The sequence below is a fragment of the Lepisosteus oculatus genome, chromosome 4 (genome assembly GCF_040954835.1).
Source record: "Lepisosteus oculatus isolate fLepOcu1 chromosome 4, fLepOcu1.hap2, whole genome shotgun sequence".
In the NCBI taxonomy this organism is placed as follows: Eukaryota; Metazoa; Chordata; class Actinopteri; order Semionotiformes; family Lepisosteidae; genus Lepisosteus; species Lepisosteus oculatus.
In genome coordinates this window covers 49,300,611-49,317,383 of record NC_090699.1, presented here as the reverse complement: position 1 = coordinate 49,317,383, position 16,773 = coordinate 49,300,611, and the positions used below count along the sequence as shown (strand labels likewise).

The following is a 16,773-nucleotide window of genomic DNA, read 5'->3' as shown; positions in this document are numbered from 1 at the left end:
CATGCACTTTGTTTTTAGTGTCCTCTAAGAAAGCAAAGATAATATTTTTGGAGAGCCAATATGAAGAAATCTTGGAAGTTGCCTACTTCAAATAACAACGCTATTTCTGAAAGAAGGTATCTCAATGTGATTGGGACCATTCTTGGACAATTTTCTCACTTTTGTCACATAGTTTAGATTGGGCTTCATTCTGTATTTCATCTCTGACTCTGTTTAGTACAGTTGTATATAATAATACTCTGTTTAGAATAGTTTGAGCACCAAAATGCATAGAAATAAAATCTAGCAGTGTTTCATTTTAAGTATTTTAGGATAAATAAAATCATAAATAAAATTATTATGAATATTTCCAACTTCTTGCAACAATTCAGCTACTTTATTTTAGCTAGCTGTCATTCAGAGTTCTACTGGATTAAAAAAAAATCCAACACCTTCTTGAACTATTTTTATCTCAGCTCTTCTGTAGCCACTGTGATGTGATGAAGAGGGCTCTGAACATGCTGTATTTAGCCTTTTGTTCAGGAGTTTCTATGGAGGATGTTTCATCATTTTTTATGCTTGCATGTGAAGAGAGGTCTAATCTTTCGATTGTCTTTTCTGGGATTTATTTTATGCATCTTCATTCAGTGTCTTCTTTCTGTACCTAAAAAATCTGTCGAATGAAATAAAAGAGATTTTCATTGATCATGAAATAACATTTTGCACATCCATGTCCTTCGCAAAACTGGCAGCATGCTTCAGGCCTGTACAGCAAGGTGATTGAATTGCCATTTTCCTAGTACTCTGCCAAATGATTTCAAATAAGGTGCATTAATTTCCTTTAGAGCTGGTTTGAGATCATCTTTCCTGTCGCCTTTCAGTCACCTAATAACCTCACTTGAACCCAGAAGTGAAAGGCCTTAATGTTTACGATGTAACTCTGTTATTCTGGCACAAGGGTTTAGTAGTCCCATTGTGAACACTTTGGCTGTTCTCAAATAATACTCCCTCCATTTTCTTTTTGCTTCTTCCAATTCAAGCTTGTGAGGGAGTAATAGGGGCAAGGCATGGTTGATCAAAGAATAAAACAATGTTTTTTGAAAACACTGTACTTTTTCTTCAATTTTATAGACTTTGATGTAAATTATGCTGCCTTGGTAGAACACGAGTCTCCATTAAAATAATTGTTTTCATAATATTAATATATAAAATGAAAATGAACAGGGAACTAACTTTCAGAGAATTTAATCATACTTGGTGTTTAAATACAAGAATACCCTGCACTTACATTGTGTTAGGTTCCTTACACCTGTAGTAAATAGAATTTGAGCATAAAGCAAGCAATATTTTTTGTGGATATATCAGAGGGAATAACAAAATACACCTATACAAACAAGCAACAGACTTAAAGCACTTTTAGTTATTACAGATTTATAGTAGAGTACAAATCATAACTGTCACACCATCTTCACTACATTTAATAATTTGGACTTCCACATTAAGCCCTTTTATATTATCAGAGGAATAACTAGAATCATCATTCATATTATCATCTCCCATGGCCAGCAATTATTACTTCTGAAAAGAGAAACTCAATAAAATTGAAATCCACATATTACCCCGATATATATGAATGTACTCCCTGTGAGGTATTGCTTCTTTACTCAAATGGATGCAACTGCAAAGCGAAGAAACTGTGGAATACCTGTATCCCAGTGTATAGTCAGAGGTCCTGTTAAAGATCTTGTCTAACAATGGGACTTTTGATTCAACAAGCATAGCAACCCTTATAGACTGCTTTTGAAGTTTGCTTTCCTATAATAGTAAATGCCTAAGAGGACAAGTACAAGTAAGATTAAATATATATGAAGATGAAGCACCACGCTCAGATTGAAATAACCAGCATTGCCTTGTGCATCATGTTGTTTGCCAACTTAATACTCTCTCTTTTTACTTTGTGCTGTGCTTGTACTGTGAGATGCATCTAAATCCTTTGTGAGCGTGGCTTGTAATCATTGTTCTTGTCCCAGATGGTTTATGAAAACGTTTTGGATTGCCATCTGCCAGGCGTGTGTCCGGCCATCATCCTGTCACTCTGACAAGGGGAAGGGTGCATTTTCTTTTATTTTCCAAGGCATTGAACACCCCTCAGTCAACAATTGGGCACGTCTGTGGCTTTCTTCTTGGTGAATGGCCTTCCCCGAATGGTGCTGTAAAGATTCTGTCATGACAAATCCTTTCTTTAGCAAACTTTACCCTTTCTGAAAGGTTAAAAGGGAGATGTTTTTGAAAAGCCTGTTTTGCTGAAGATATTTGGAATTTGACATACTCTTCTCATGTTTTCTACAATATTCTTTTATCTGCGACAACAATCACGCAGGACAGAGCAACTGTAAAAGCCGCCTTTAAGTTTCATCTGGAATATTTTAGAAGAAGAGGTTTCACTTATAACTTCACAAGCAAAGGCAGAACGTGTGTCGTCTTCACAGTTTCCCTGCACAATACAGGCAACTGCAAGACAAAGCTCTGGGCTCCCTGAGGACAGGAACCAGGCTGTAAATGGTGTTTCATGCAGAAAGATTTGTCCTCGTAAGCTTGATTGTTCTACATAAAAGCAAAGAAATATTTTGAGCAGCACCAGAGAGTTGCAGTGGTTCTGTGAAGATGCACTAGACAGTGCTTAATTCTTCTGTCTTTTTGAGAATCTAATTGGACCCTGTGTGTTTTAGCTAGATTCATTTCCAAGAGTATATTAAAAGAGTCATACAGTGGGGTGGTGTGCAAGAAAATAAAATTAACCTCTTTGCCCTCACGCATGATTGTAATCACAGGGCAAATAAGGGATTTGTATTCTGAAGAGCACCCACCAGTTTTTCAAGAAGATCTGTCAGCCTTTGGCACATACACATTAATTAACATTAACAGTGTTATAACACATTTCCCTGAATGATCCCTAAACTAGTGTGATGAAAACTATAATCTCGTTAGCACATTATGTTGGTAGTCATTTGCAAGCTTAAACATTTCTTATGTGTTTTTTTAGCAATGAAAACCATACTTTGTATAGTTCATTTTTATCATGTCTATCAGGTTTTAAGGTGTAATTCTCTTGCTAATTCTTTCACTTCATTGAGTTTTCCAATTAAAAACATTTAAAATGTGTTTCTGGCTTTTTCTTGAATTAATTCATCAATCTGCTTTTGCTGCTAGCTGTTTAGAGAGCACTTAAAATTTCATTTCTTTATAGTTTTAAGCTAAGGGTTGTAAACACTCCAAATATTTGTTAATAACAATAAAAAAGTAAGTCCAATATGGTCAAAGCAAAGTTTGACCTTCAATTGCACCATTAAAAATCTCTGTCCCATACCAGGAAAGTAGATCCAAATCCTTTTGGGTTTCATAAGATCTGTTCATTTTTTCTTGTATGCATTGACCATGTTCCCAGTGAATCCAAGTAGCATTGGTCTATTTAAGCTTTTTCTTTCTGAGTTATCCCTTATCATGCTCGCCAAAGCTTAATGGATACGTGACTGGAAGAACGTTGTGGAATGTTGAAGTGACATTTCAATTGGGTATACCAAAAAAATGAAGCATCCTTCAAAGATGGATTTCATGAGAATCATCCCATATTTTCTGTAGTATATGTAATATAGATGTGTTAGTGTGTTTGCTCTTGTGATCTGAGACTGTTCCGTCATTGCAATTTTTTTTAAAATGACTAACTAGTCTACTTTCTGATTTATTAGAGACTGAGTTGAGACCCAATCCCTGTGTATTTCTATTTAATGATTCACTGAGTGGTTTTAATGCTATAAGTCAGTTGGAATGTTAGTTAACACCATTTTAATATTAACTTCATTAATTTCCTTATGTGTACGAGCTCTTTTGATAAATTTTCCAATGTGCCCGTTTTCTTTTCCTTTTTTAAGAAAAATAATAAACTGTAGGTTACCAAAAAAAAAAGTAAAGAATCCAGTTTGATAATGAGAATATTCTGCAATTAATATCCTATTAGGTGCCTTACCAAAATGTATTCTTACCTTTTATATCTTTTTCCCCAGGCACAACCCGGCCTCCAAGAGAAGGAGAGGTCCCAGGAGTAGATTATAATTTTTTGTCTGTGCAGGACTTTCTGAACCTTCAGGGTAGTGGGACCCTTCTAGAAATTGGAACATATGAAGGTAAGTTTGATTTGTAAGGTTGCATACTTACGGGTACTTTTTTATTCATTATTTTCTTCAGCATAGCGTAAGCTAGTGATTTTCTTGACATGTAAACCGAAATGAAATCTCCAAATGCTATCCTACAAATTCTACCTAAAAAACTAGGGAAGTTATTTACTGGCCATTTGCAGAACTCTTCAAGCTGACTGAAATATTACTAATATAACACCCCTCCAAAAAAGTAGCTTTGCTTCGCTTCGGGCCTTACACCACCTTTTAACTGTGACTGTATTCGCAGTATAGCACGGCCTCTTGTACCTTATTGCTTAAATATACTTATACTAGAAAATATTCTTATATAGTCTTACATGTGTTACATTAAAATTTATGGAAATGATAAAAAGAACTAAGCTAGATGATCAACTGTAGGACAGTAGGATTCTAGGTGCCTGTCAACATGAATTTTAAAAAAAGGTATTCAACATATTAGTTGGGACATCAGTTATTTGGTTATTGGGAGTTATTTGAGCATGCAACAGCAGAAGATTTGAGACAGTTTTCCTAATATAAAATGTCTAAAATTGCAAATGGTACACATTCAAGGAAATTTAAAAAAAGGCCCAACAGAAAACAGAGTAAAGCAATGGAAATTCAAAAACATTTAGAAATATAGAGAAAAACAACTGACATATTACACTTAATACAAAGAAGTGTACCATGTTACATGCAGATATATAAAGTTAAAAAATACACTATAGATATAATATGAGAAATGCTGAGTTTGACAAAGATACCTATGTAGAAGACCTAGGTGTCTTCTTGTGAGGAAGCAATCAAGACTGCCAAACAGAATGCTTATATATATTTACGAGAGATTAATTGAAATCAAGGAATATTATGTTACATTTGTCCAATAATTGGAAAAAAAACATATTTAGAATACAGCATTTAACAATTTAAGATATTGCTTCTCTGCAATTAGTCCAGAGAAGAGTAAAGGATCTCTAAAGTAGGTTTGTGGAAATATAGAGCAAGCTATCCAACTATACTGTCAAATTTGACAATATACAGAAGAATGAAATCGGATCAATAAGCTACTAAAATCAAATGAGCTAGTTGGGAATTATGGCCTTCTTTCATTCACAAACTTTGTTACATTTGTGTGTAAAATATTGGGCTTTGGGTGGAAACAACCTTACTTCTTCAGGTAAGATTTGTAGTATGGAGCAATTTGGACCCTTTTAGCTTAGTTTGACTCAAGCCATGTGGTTCCAATTTACTGTGCATAAAAATTCCACTGGTGTATGTTTTCCTTTTGTTATTTCACTTTGGTCCATAGAGAGCATACTCCAGCTTCACTAATTAGCTACGCAGTGACTATTTTCTTTTTCTCCTAAGAACCTGTGGGCCATTGCACTTTCTGCTGACTAGTGAAAACCATTCTCGAAACCCAATTTCCATCCCCTAATTACTGCCATATTTCTCCATTCTGACAGTAATTCCAGTGGTTCCCTAGTGCCACAGCTTCATCAGTCAGTCATGCTTTTCAGCCTTGCAGCAAGTCTTTGCCTCACTGTTTGATAAGTAATTGTCACTTACATTGTTTGTAAAGCTGTTTTTAAAATCCTTTTAGCAGATAATTTGTAAATTAACAAAATTGTTAATGAGACGAGACAGACACTGCATTTACCTAAAGGTAAAATGTTTTATCGTGTGTGTATTCAAACACTGTAGGTTTGGATATGCAGTGCTTTAAGATGAATTTAAATTAATCCCTGTGGTTAAAACATGCTTAGAGGACAGCATAATTGTCCTTTGTTGTGACTGTACAACATAATCGTGCATAGTTCCTTATTTTAAGGTTGTATGAGTTTTCAATTCCCTGTTTCCTGTTAAATTGTTGTAGGACATAGTTAAAAATCATAGACCATTTGAAGCTTTGACCTTTTTCCTCTTTAAATGATTTGATTTTGCAATGAGTGATTTAAAACCTAACTCACTCATATGAAATTGAAACCAAATTAAAGTGTGATTTAACATGTCTCTGAAGTACAATTCAACAGTCGGCAATGTTAGAACATGTACTCGACTAATATATAAATGAGAATTTGTTCTGAGCTGACCTGTCTGGTTAAATAAAGGATTGTTATTAATAATGTCTGCTCCTTTTTTGTAAAAAAATCTCATCGCATCTAATCAGTTATAACCTTATATTAGTTTCTGGTGTTCTTTTTGCAAGATGTTATTGAGGAAAAATAAAATATACTAGTTAGTGTGCTTTTGTGTGGGATTTAGGTTATTACAGCCCTTAATTCTGCAAACTCAAAATCATTCTAATACCTTGACATTTTTAATTGAGTGTATTTTAGTAATGCCGTCGTACTGTTAAATATCTTCCCGAATGTTTCAGTTTCTTAACCTCTTGTCCTCTGTAATCTTGTCCCCCCCCCCCCCCTTTACATCTTGCTGTCTTAGATAACACTTTTTTACACAGTTTAACACTATAGCACATGTGAAATTCTTGTCAGATTTATGGAAAGCTCCACAGTATTGGTGAGAGGATTTATAGCAGGCTGTGATGAAGCCTTTCTTCTCCAACTTGGAAAATCCTGGTGTAAATCTCGCTGAATGAAAAACTTAGTTTTGTTGGGATTGTTCAGTGTACAGTGCCTTGATTTAGTCGGGGTGAACGTGAAGTTTTTCTGATGGCAGTAGCCAGAGTATGGTTACTATTTTGAACAGATTGAAGTGTTTAGTAGAACTCTGAAGTGTTTGGTTTTGAAAACTGAAGCTGTCCAATCTGCGCACCCTTATGAATCCCTTCTTTTTTCTTGTTTCCTTTTGATGTTGTTTGGAAAGATAACGATATCAGCACCTGATGTCCTGGCTAAATTCCAGTTTTTGTTCGCTCAAGGTAGTTTGCCCAATTTTCCTTTTAATTCAATTTTTGCCTTTTCACACTGGCAAACCTGACCTGTACCCCCATGGTGCAACTTATTTCCCCTTGGCCTTTCTGTTGAGCCGAGACGGAACCAAGCCGTGAGACAGCAGCCTTACAAGCTACCACCTGGTACTGGCGCGGGGCCGAGCAGGGCTAGAGACTGACTGAGTGACTGAGGCTTGCTTCTTGAGTGGATGACACAAGCGCCTGGAAAAATGCATTTTATGAATAGGAAACTGTGTTCACAAAGACCTAAATGTGCAAATAAGACTGGACAATAAATTATTTTCAATCATTATTTGGGAATTAAGACTAAACACAATTAAGTTACATTGAGGATATACTGTAATTATTAATTTGCTTCTTCGATAAGGCCCATTAGAATGAGTATTTTTTATATTTAAGCAGGTAGACAAATAACCACATGTATCAGAATGGCACTGTAGTTTTTCAACTATATGAGAACTAATAAGCATTTTTTGCTAGTCTGCATGAATGGATAGTGATGACAGTACTACCAGCTTCTGATTTGATGTTATGGGATCTCGGAAACTCAGCAAGGTTGGGGTGGGACAATACTAGCAAGGTTGGGCTGCAACAGTAGTGGGAAGGTAAACCTCTCAGAAAAACAAGTTTGCTGTTGCAGTTGTATACCTCTGGAACAGAACTTCTCAACAAATACCGCAGTAAGGTGGCTGGAGACACTGTAAGTCATCATTCAGATAGAATCAGTTAAACGCAGAGGTCTTGTCTACTTGGTCATTAAAGATCCTATGGCATTTTCTTGTAAGAGTAGAGGTTATTAACCTTGGTGTCCTGGCAAAAATTACACTCTGGGCCAGCTCGTACAATCTAGCCTTCGTATAGTTACAGTTTGAATCAAATGTGAAGCAGTTTTTCTCTGTCCTTCCTGATCAGTTTTGCAGTAAACGGCTGCTGTTGTGTCATCTATGTGGACACTTCACTTCAGTGGATGAAGTGGGTCCCATTGTATGTGGAAATTGCTTTGGATGAAAATTGCTATATAAATGTAAGGAACCATTAACATAAGAACTATATAAATACAAAGTTACTAATTATATCTAGAGCAGTGATCCACACTCCAGGTACTGAAGAGACAGGGGTTCTCCTCGTTTTCATTATGTTCAAGCTTTTAATGAGTTGCTTGAGCCAATTCTTGACAATTGATATTAAATATAAATGATTCCAGGTTTTTAGTCAATGTGGAATTCCACTTTCCTGTGAAACATGCAGGGCATTTTCTTTACAGGCCAAACAGTGAGGATTAAGAATCCTTTAGAGGCTTTAGAATCAAGATACTGGGGATTTTTTCAGTCTTATTTAAATAAAATGTGCACTTTAAAATCATGTGGAGCTCACAGTATTTCCCCTTACTCTCAAGATCTTAACTGATTAAAATCATTTTGTGGTTTTCTTGCTGAGACTTTCCTTTTCCTTTACCAACTTCTCAGTGATGATGATACAAAATGGTCCTTTTCAATGTGTGTACTCCCGGTAATTAAAGAATAAATCAAAGGTGCTCACTAATATGTGTATCTGTTAAGTAGAGACTAGATTAAGGAGGAGACCAAGCTGTTTTTAATAAGGGCTGGGTCCTTAGGGGTAAGGTTGGAGGTTATCACTCAACATTGTTTACAAACTGGAATAAAGATTAAAGGAAAAGATTGGCATCAATAGTGCTGGGTTTCTTTTTAATTAATGTTATTTAATGTATTTCTTGAACTGATGTGCACTCTCGCATCACTTTTAACTAAGTGCTTTTCTTACAGAACACATTCGATTTCCTTGTGCACCTGTGTCTATAAAATTGTCTGTAAAATTTTGGATGACTTAAGCTGTCACAGTTACTATGCTGAATAAAACATTTATCATTTGAGCTGATACCACTGCTGGGTATTTTAATCTTGTTTCCTGCTTCCTATTCTGTCATTGTTCTCTGAATGTTTGGTTATTTAGTTTTAACACTTCTTCAGAGAAGATATTGACAATCCTGCATCTGTGAACAAGGAGGAGTAGACATTAGGAGGAGACATCAATATGCTCTCCCCATTGCCAAAAGGGTTCTCATGCTGCCCTTCTACAAACATCTGTGATGTTTTTCAATATCCCAAGCATATTTGCTTAAAACTAAATTTGATAAAATACTTTGATTTTCTACTTGACAAATTCTTGATTTCCTGTTTCTATTTTTGTGTAAAGATTGATTGCTAGTATCTGTTATTTGCATAATTTAAATAATTCTCTTTTCTTCTGGAAAATTTTTGGTTTCTGATCTATTCTGAAAGCCCCCTTTCCCAATTTTGAAGAATATTTCATATCCTTCTTGAAGCAAATGTTCATGTTTTAAACTCTCCCAGATGGAATAGGGGATTATACAACTACAGTTTGTGTGTGTGTGCTCTAATATTTGTGCATGTATGTGACTTTTCCGACTGGACACCAGCAACCTGAATCTCATTTAGTAATTTCATAAAATGCCTGTTTAAATATAATCTTGCCATTTGAAACAGCTGAATAGAGCAGGCATTTTAATTGAAATTCTAATGCAATGAGCTAAAGTTTTGTTTTTCAAAGCAAGAGGCTATTGTTTTGATTTTACATGCTCACTGCTCCTAAACAAAACCACTTTTCAGTCGAAGTGGAAATTTCTACATGACTAGATATTTGGAGTAAAAAATTCATTACTAAATTGCACTTGTTTCTGCCAAAAAATATATAGCAAGCAAATAGTTTTTCTATGTTTTGTTCTGTGTGTACAAAGACTTGATTATAAAAGCAGCCCTCCCCATTACCTCTCTTTTACATGCTAATGTCCTCTTGTTGCCTAGGTAACTATTATGGAACTCCCAAGCCTCCGAGCCAGCCCCTCAGTGGGAAAGTGAATACCAGCGATGTTTTGCAAGACAGCCTGCCTGGCTCCCAACAGTCAACCCCTAAACGGACCAAGTCTTACAATGATATGCACAATGCTGGAATAGAGCACACAGAGAATGAAGATGATGACGAACTGCCTGAAATGAACAGTAGTTTTACAGGTAAATCGGTGCAGCTGTTGAGACTTACTTTCACATCATTTTCTAAGAGATATATGACAGTGCCACCTGGCTGCATATACATGTCCAATTTCAATGCTCATTAAGTTTGAGGACTTGATTGCATAAACCCTTTAAGTATCACATGCCTTAAGAGTTACATGTTTTTTTTTCTTCAGCGAGTGCAACACATTTAAACGCAAGAAACCCTTAAGCAGGATTTTTAATTAAGATTTTTATTCAACTGATGCCATAACTTATAGGTGCCTCCTTGTCAGCTAAGGTGGTTAGTAATGGCTTTGAAGGATAGTTCTTTGGTTAGCTTAAAATTGTTTTCGCTTAGTCTCTAGAACACATGAAGATTGAAATTGGTCTCCAATATATGAATTTATGAAGGATCAGTTAATAAGTTGACTTTTGGCTCACCTTTCACTATCCCGGATATCCCATTTCTACCATAGATAAAATAGCTCTAGAGTAAGCATACATTTTGATGTTGAAAGAAAAAAATGATTTTGATATAATACTGAAGTGTATGTGAACACCTTTAGTTTGATTGCTAAAACATTTAGTAAAGGTGCACATTTTGACCCATTGTCCTTGTGGTCATTTCAAATGACAATGAAGATGTTGGTAATATATTTATTCCTCCCAGATGTAACAAGCATTCTTCACCTTCTTTAGATTCAGAAAATTTATCAAGAAAAGATCTTTCTGCCTGAACAGAACAGAGTACAGTTAAAAGCAATAAACCTTTACTTTTTATTCTTTCGTTTATTAGGACTATATTAGCCACCTATAATAATGTGTTTTGGTTAGTAGAAATGTAGCACACAAGCATCCATATACTTATATATTATATCTATATGTGTAGCTGAAGCTCACATCTAAGGTATGCAGCTTCTGTAAGAAAGATTAGGCCAGAGACAGACAGCTATAGGTTCTCTTTAGTGTTTCACTGTGTTGAGTATTGATAGAGGTTTGCATGAAAATATCAGTTAAAATATACTTTTAAAAACTTTCAAAGACAAACTAAGCTTTGTGTAGAAATAAAATACTCCAATAATGACCAGAGTGCATAAATTATGAGCGTCATGTTTACTAAATAACGTCTCTTGAAATCCCTGTGAATGGATTACTTTCATTGTGTGTATTGTAAAAGCAAGACATCTGTGAATGGAGTCACAACCCCCTTGGCTTCCTGTGTTAGGGGGAGTGTCTTTCTGCTATAAAGACCCTTCCACACAGAGAACGTTTTCCACTGAAGTGCCTTTCTATGCTCTAGTTTCACCCAAATTCAAATTTCAAACCAAAAAAGCACATGAATTTGAGAATTCACATAACAACTCACTTTTAAGGTAGGTCAATTGCAAACATTCTTGTACATTCTGCACTGTGCAGTACTGTTTGTGCTGTTGATATCTTTTTAGATTAATAGCAAGTGTTTTTTAAAAGGCGAAAGCCTGAAAAAAGGAGCTCAGATTATTCCGTTTGGAAAGAAGGCAGGTATTTTTCGGAGCTCCCTTTGTTCTGTTTTGCCAATATATTTCAGAATAGTCCTAATAGGGGTGAGATATTGTTGATTCTCTTTCTCATTCCAGATCCTGGGTGCTCTGAGACAGTGCCAGCAAAGGTGTTAATGTTCTTTCGTGACTAAAATCTGGGCCTGGAATTGAAACAGTTGTCCAGCTGGGAGAGGCTGACTTTTGAATTGCTGTCTCACATTTGAAATAGGCCTCACAATCTTATTTGCATTTTAAGCCACAGGCATGTTGCCAGCTTCAAGTTTTCTTTTTGGCCACAGTTTCCAGCTCACAGGGGATTAAATAGATGAATGAAATATAAATTGAGTCCACTTAAGGTTTCTCCTCTCTTTTCTTTGTCCCCTGGATGAGCCACATCGGGAAAGTGCAGTCTCGTTCACGTTTTTTTTTGCTTCTCTTCCCAAAACCACAGGAGACTCCAGTGAACAAGACGAGCTGCCCGCCGTCCACCTGCACCCCTCCCGAGAAAAAGCCCCGTCCTACACTGTTAACAACACCTCTGCGTCAACCACGGAAAATTCCCAGCAGCCACACCCACACCTTCACCCTCCTGAAGAGGACGAGCTCGGCCCTCTGCCGGACAACTGGGAGATGGCATACACGGAGAATGGGGAGGTCTACTTCATAGAGTACGTGCCGCTGTTCTTGCGCGGGGCCTTGTTGTCCGGGGACTGACTGCTTCGCAGGGAACTGTCACTTTTTAATAGCCAGACCAATAGCAACATCTTCAGAACAGAATGTCACTGCAACTTTTTTTTTCTCCCAACAAGCCTTTTTCTTTAACTGTAGAAGACTTTAGTTGGCTTGAATTATTTCCTTTTCAGACCAGAAGGGAATCAGTATCCTGACACTTCCAGTTGAAGACTAGTATTGTACTTTTTTTTTTGTGTGCCTTGGATATTTAATCACTTCAACACCACAGATGTAAGGAAGAGGTTGCATTCAACCTGTTGTTCCTTTGTGTGGGACCTTCTTTGCTTTCCTGTAGAAGTGCTTTTAAAACCAGGAACAGGAGACTCAACTCAAAAAGAGTTTTCGGAGTATGGCACGCTACACTTGTTGAAGTTGATACCCTTCTTTCAAGAAATAGCTTCTTGGATCAGTTACTAGCTACTAACTATGAAACAAACTAGAGCTAGATAAGCCAAATGGCCTTATTTGTTATTGTTCTAATGTACTTACCGGGGACTGAGTTTTGATTTAGAAACATTTTTCAAACCAGTATAATTGCTTTGGCAAACACTTCACTCTTCTTCATTTCACTGCTCCAATGGAGTCACCATTAATTGGAGAGCCTGTTTGTTTCAAATGGAACGTGATCTGCTTGTACAATCAATTCCTGAGAATTACACTTTTGACTTTTGGGACTACAAAAAATGTCAATCATGCTGCATGTATGGGGTGGGGACCATGTTTTGATTTATTTCCTTTACATAAATGCTTCGAGAAGCCACCTTTAAAGGAGCTATAAAAAATAAAGTGTATTATTATTTTACAAAATGTGTATAAAAATAGACCTTGCTTAGTGTATCGGAGAACAAAATTTAAACAATTCTAAATCTGTACCTTTTTTTAGCCACAACACAAAAACAACATCTTGGATAGATCCGCGGTGCCTGGAGAAGCCCCAGAAACCATTAGAGGAGTGTGAAGATGATGGTAGGGCATGTTCTCCTTTGTATTTAATACAGTAGTGTAATTTTTGGTTTTGCATTGTTAGCCGTAGGTGGCACACTTGAGTCTCACTAGTTTCAAAACAAACAGTTCAGGTCTTCTTAAGGGGCCTAAATAAAACACTTAACAGCCTGCAGAAAACAAGAGGTGCCCACTTGAAAGAATAACAGAGTGTAGGAAATACTGTGGTAAGATGGTAACTCTATTTTTTACTGTCACACAGGCTTTGTAAGCTATTAACCTATGTTCAGGTTCAACCTGTAGTTGCCTATATACAGTATGACAGAAGTTGAATTTGAATAAACAATGAAAACTTACAGGATATACAGCACTTTATTTGTTAGTGGCAGCAGATTTTATTTTCTGCTTTATTGCATGGCTGCTTGTACACCATGGTAAATCAACAGCAGCCTTTGCGAAACCAAGAGGACAGATAATTAACCGATGAAATGATCTTGAATGTTAGAGTACACAAAGATGTTTTAAGCAGCAGGCATCAGCTTAATTACACTGACAACAGCTTGGTTGCCTAGTGTCACAAAATACCTCATTAACAAAAGAATCCAAGATAGAGCAGTATTATTTTCAGAGAGGAAAGTGAGTATAGCAGTACCTGAGAAGACTGTGCTGTTAGAGGCTGCCACCTGTTGAGATGGTCTGGTTTTATCTGGGAACAAAATTGTTGATACATTTCAAGCAGGCTGTAGTTTTGAGTCTCAACATAGCTTACCACGAAAATGGATGTTAACTTCCACAGAGAAACTAGGAACTATGAATACTTTGCTTTTATATGCTTTTGTAGAACATAGATGTTTTTATTTACAAATTCAGTGAAGAATTCAATTTTTTTACATTAAATGTACCTGCTCACATTTCTAGGATTGGTTTGGAAATAGACTGCTGTAGAGAGGAATTTTTCTCATACTCTCCTGCTATAACTAAAGGTTTTTGCTTTACAGCCTTTTGTATCTGAGGCCTCAGGGACAGTGCCATCTTATGGCAGTTTGAAAAACAATTTCTGAAGCTTGATAAAATCTACTTGTACATTCACTGTTATTTGTAATATCCATTCACTACTTGTGTGGCACAATTAGATGCATACAGATGATGGTGTTGCATGAGGTGGTTTAATTTCCATCTAAGCTATGACAAACTTGCATGCATGTTCTGTTCCTTTTAAATAAGTTGCACAACATCTTTCTCTTTTTTATGCTTAAATGCTGCTTGGTGCGGGTTCTTTGCTGGGTGCTTGTACTTGAATCTTTCTCTCTCCTGTCTCTTCTGTTTATTTTCGGTCTTTCCCTTGGAGAAGAAGGGGTACATACTGAGGAGCTGGACAATGAGCTAGGTAAAGTAACATGCCTCTGTTTGTGCTTTGATTTCCACCCTCAAGGGATATGACAGCCACCTGCCCAGCTATTCTTGTGCTCTGTGCAGCTGAGTGTACTTTTCTTTGCCTCTTTTCGGATGTTTCAGTGCACCTCATATCTGAATTGCTTTCCATGTTGCAGAATTCTGCAAATTTAAACTCTTCTGAAAACCATAATTTTCAGAGTAAAGAATGTGTGGTCCTTCAGCTTGCCATTTGCTTTAGTGTATACTTGCTATTGACATTGCAAAAACAAAACACAACCTAAAATACTTTTCCCAGTCGAGACAGTGACTCAAATTGCAGTTTAATGTGTTTTTACTTATCAAAACTTAGCATTACCTGTGGCGTCATTATACTTTACCACTGTACTTTTCATTTGAATCCATTATCCCCTCATTCATTGTGTGGTAACCAACAATTTACTGTGACTTTTAAAAAGTGAACAAAGAGTTGCTGCTTTTATGGAATTTTCTAAAAACTAGTTGTGGGACAAATGACCACATTGGGTGCATTGCATTATCCTTCATATTGGTGTACCATTTTTGAACAGAAACAAAATGAATAAACTACCTGCTTATAATTTTATTGTCAGGAATGAAGAATACTTCTGAAGTGCCACTTTCACTCTTTTTATGTTTAGTAGATATTCCAGCCCATTGAAAATGTGTTGATATGGTGTTGTTGATTAGTGTATTTTTCCTTTCACTGATTAAAAAAATCACTAATTCAGATACCTTCTATGCTTTTTGAGGTTCACTTCAGTGGAATGAATTTCTTATTAGCTCTGTGGCTTCTCAGCTGGACAGTTGCCTCCTATTATTTCAGACAGATTAGATATAAGCAGTCAATAATAATTGATTGTGAAACACAAAAGCGCAATTACCGTGGTTTTCCTGGGAAGTAAGAGATGTCTAAGCATACAGCATTTTCCCTTTAAATGGAAACCAGATATAGAAGAGATAAAAATGGGCTACAAACAGTTTAATGGGTAGTTTGTCTCCAAATTCCCCTCTGAACAAAACACAATGATATTTTAATGAATGTGCTACTTATTTTAAGAGAAGCTTTTTGCAAGAAGCGTTTTTTGTTATTCTTGTGCCATATGTGAAATCAAATACAAGTGGACAAAGGAAAAATCAAATTCTAAATCTGCAATCTAAAATAATTTATAATCAAATAATTTCAAATGGCTGAAGGTGCAAATTTGCTTGATTGTAGGAAAATGCTACAATTTATGCACCTCTGTTGTGAACTATATTGTATGTTATATACTTGTATACCTTCTTTTTTATGCTAATATGATTTTCAGAATTTCAGAAAGTGTGGCTCATGGTAGGATGATAACTTATAATCATTGTAAGAGTACAAAACGTACAAAAATAAAAAAGTATTTTAAATGAAGACATTTAGCTGTAGATACAGTGACAAGTTTCCTACAGAGCTGAATCTAACAGTTCATAATCAGTAATGTGTGGAATAACAGGAACTCTCACCTGTTAACAATGGTAGATTATAGACAAAGTTACCAGTGAAACAAATTGATGTGGATTGATAACGGTAAACTTTATAATAGAGATAATTGGAGGAATCATAGCAAATCAGAGTTAATCACAAAGCTTCTCCATAACGGAATTGTAATGTGTGAAAACTACCAACAGCCAACAGAAGTATTTTTCCTGTTTTATTCATTTGTAGCCTGCAGTATTTGGGAGTGCTCTAAGCCATTTTTAATATAACAACGTGGAAGGAAGAGGAGAAACACTTGTCGCTAGATAATGTCTCTTAATCACCTGTAAATTGAAAGCAGACTGCGTGCATGCTTTACGTGAGGGAGTGAAGCATGTTCTACATTTAATTAAATTGTTAAGCAACAGAAATAGTCGATTGGCAATATAGGCATATATACATTTGAATAAATGGTTACTGCTATTACATATTAAGTCTTCCATTTGAAAGGAATTAATTTAATTGCTAATACAAATAGAATCTCCTTCTTTAAAATATATGTTCCCCAAAGGCAAGAAAGCACCATAATCAAAGGCTCATT

The 16,773-nt window shown here is 36.1% G+C and overlaps 1 protein-coding gene across 10 annotated transcripts in view; it reads left to right on the top strand.

Moving 5' to 3' along the window:
- Window positions 1-16,773, top strand: part of magi1b (membrane associated guanylate kinase, WW and PDZ domain containing 1b) — a 189,774-nt gene that overhangs the window by 133,271 nt on the left and 39,730 nt on the right. For 6 of the 10 annotated variants that reach the window (XM_069189345.1, XM_069189344.1, XM_069189348.1 and 3 more), the window contains exons 3-7: window positions 4,041-4,160; window positions 9,933-10,139; window positions 12,093-12,309; window positions 13,257-13,339; window positions 14,664-14,702. In XM_069189345.1, coding sequence (XP_069045446.1) covers window positions 4,041-4,160; window positions 9,933-10,139; window positions 12,093-12,309; window positions 13,257-13,339; window positions 14,664-14,702 — 666 coding nt within the window. The remainder of the gene's footprint in view (window positions 1-4,040; window positions 4,161-9,932; window positions 10,140-12,092; window positions 12,310-13,256; window positions 13,340-14,663; window positions 14,703-16,773) is intronic. The other 4 variants (XM_069189347.1, XM_069189343.1, XM_069189351.1 and 1 more) reach the window with 2 other exon arrangements.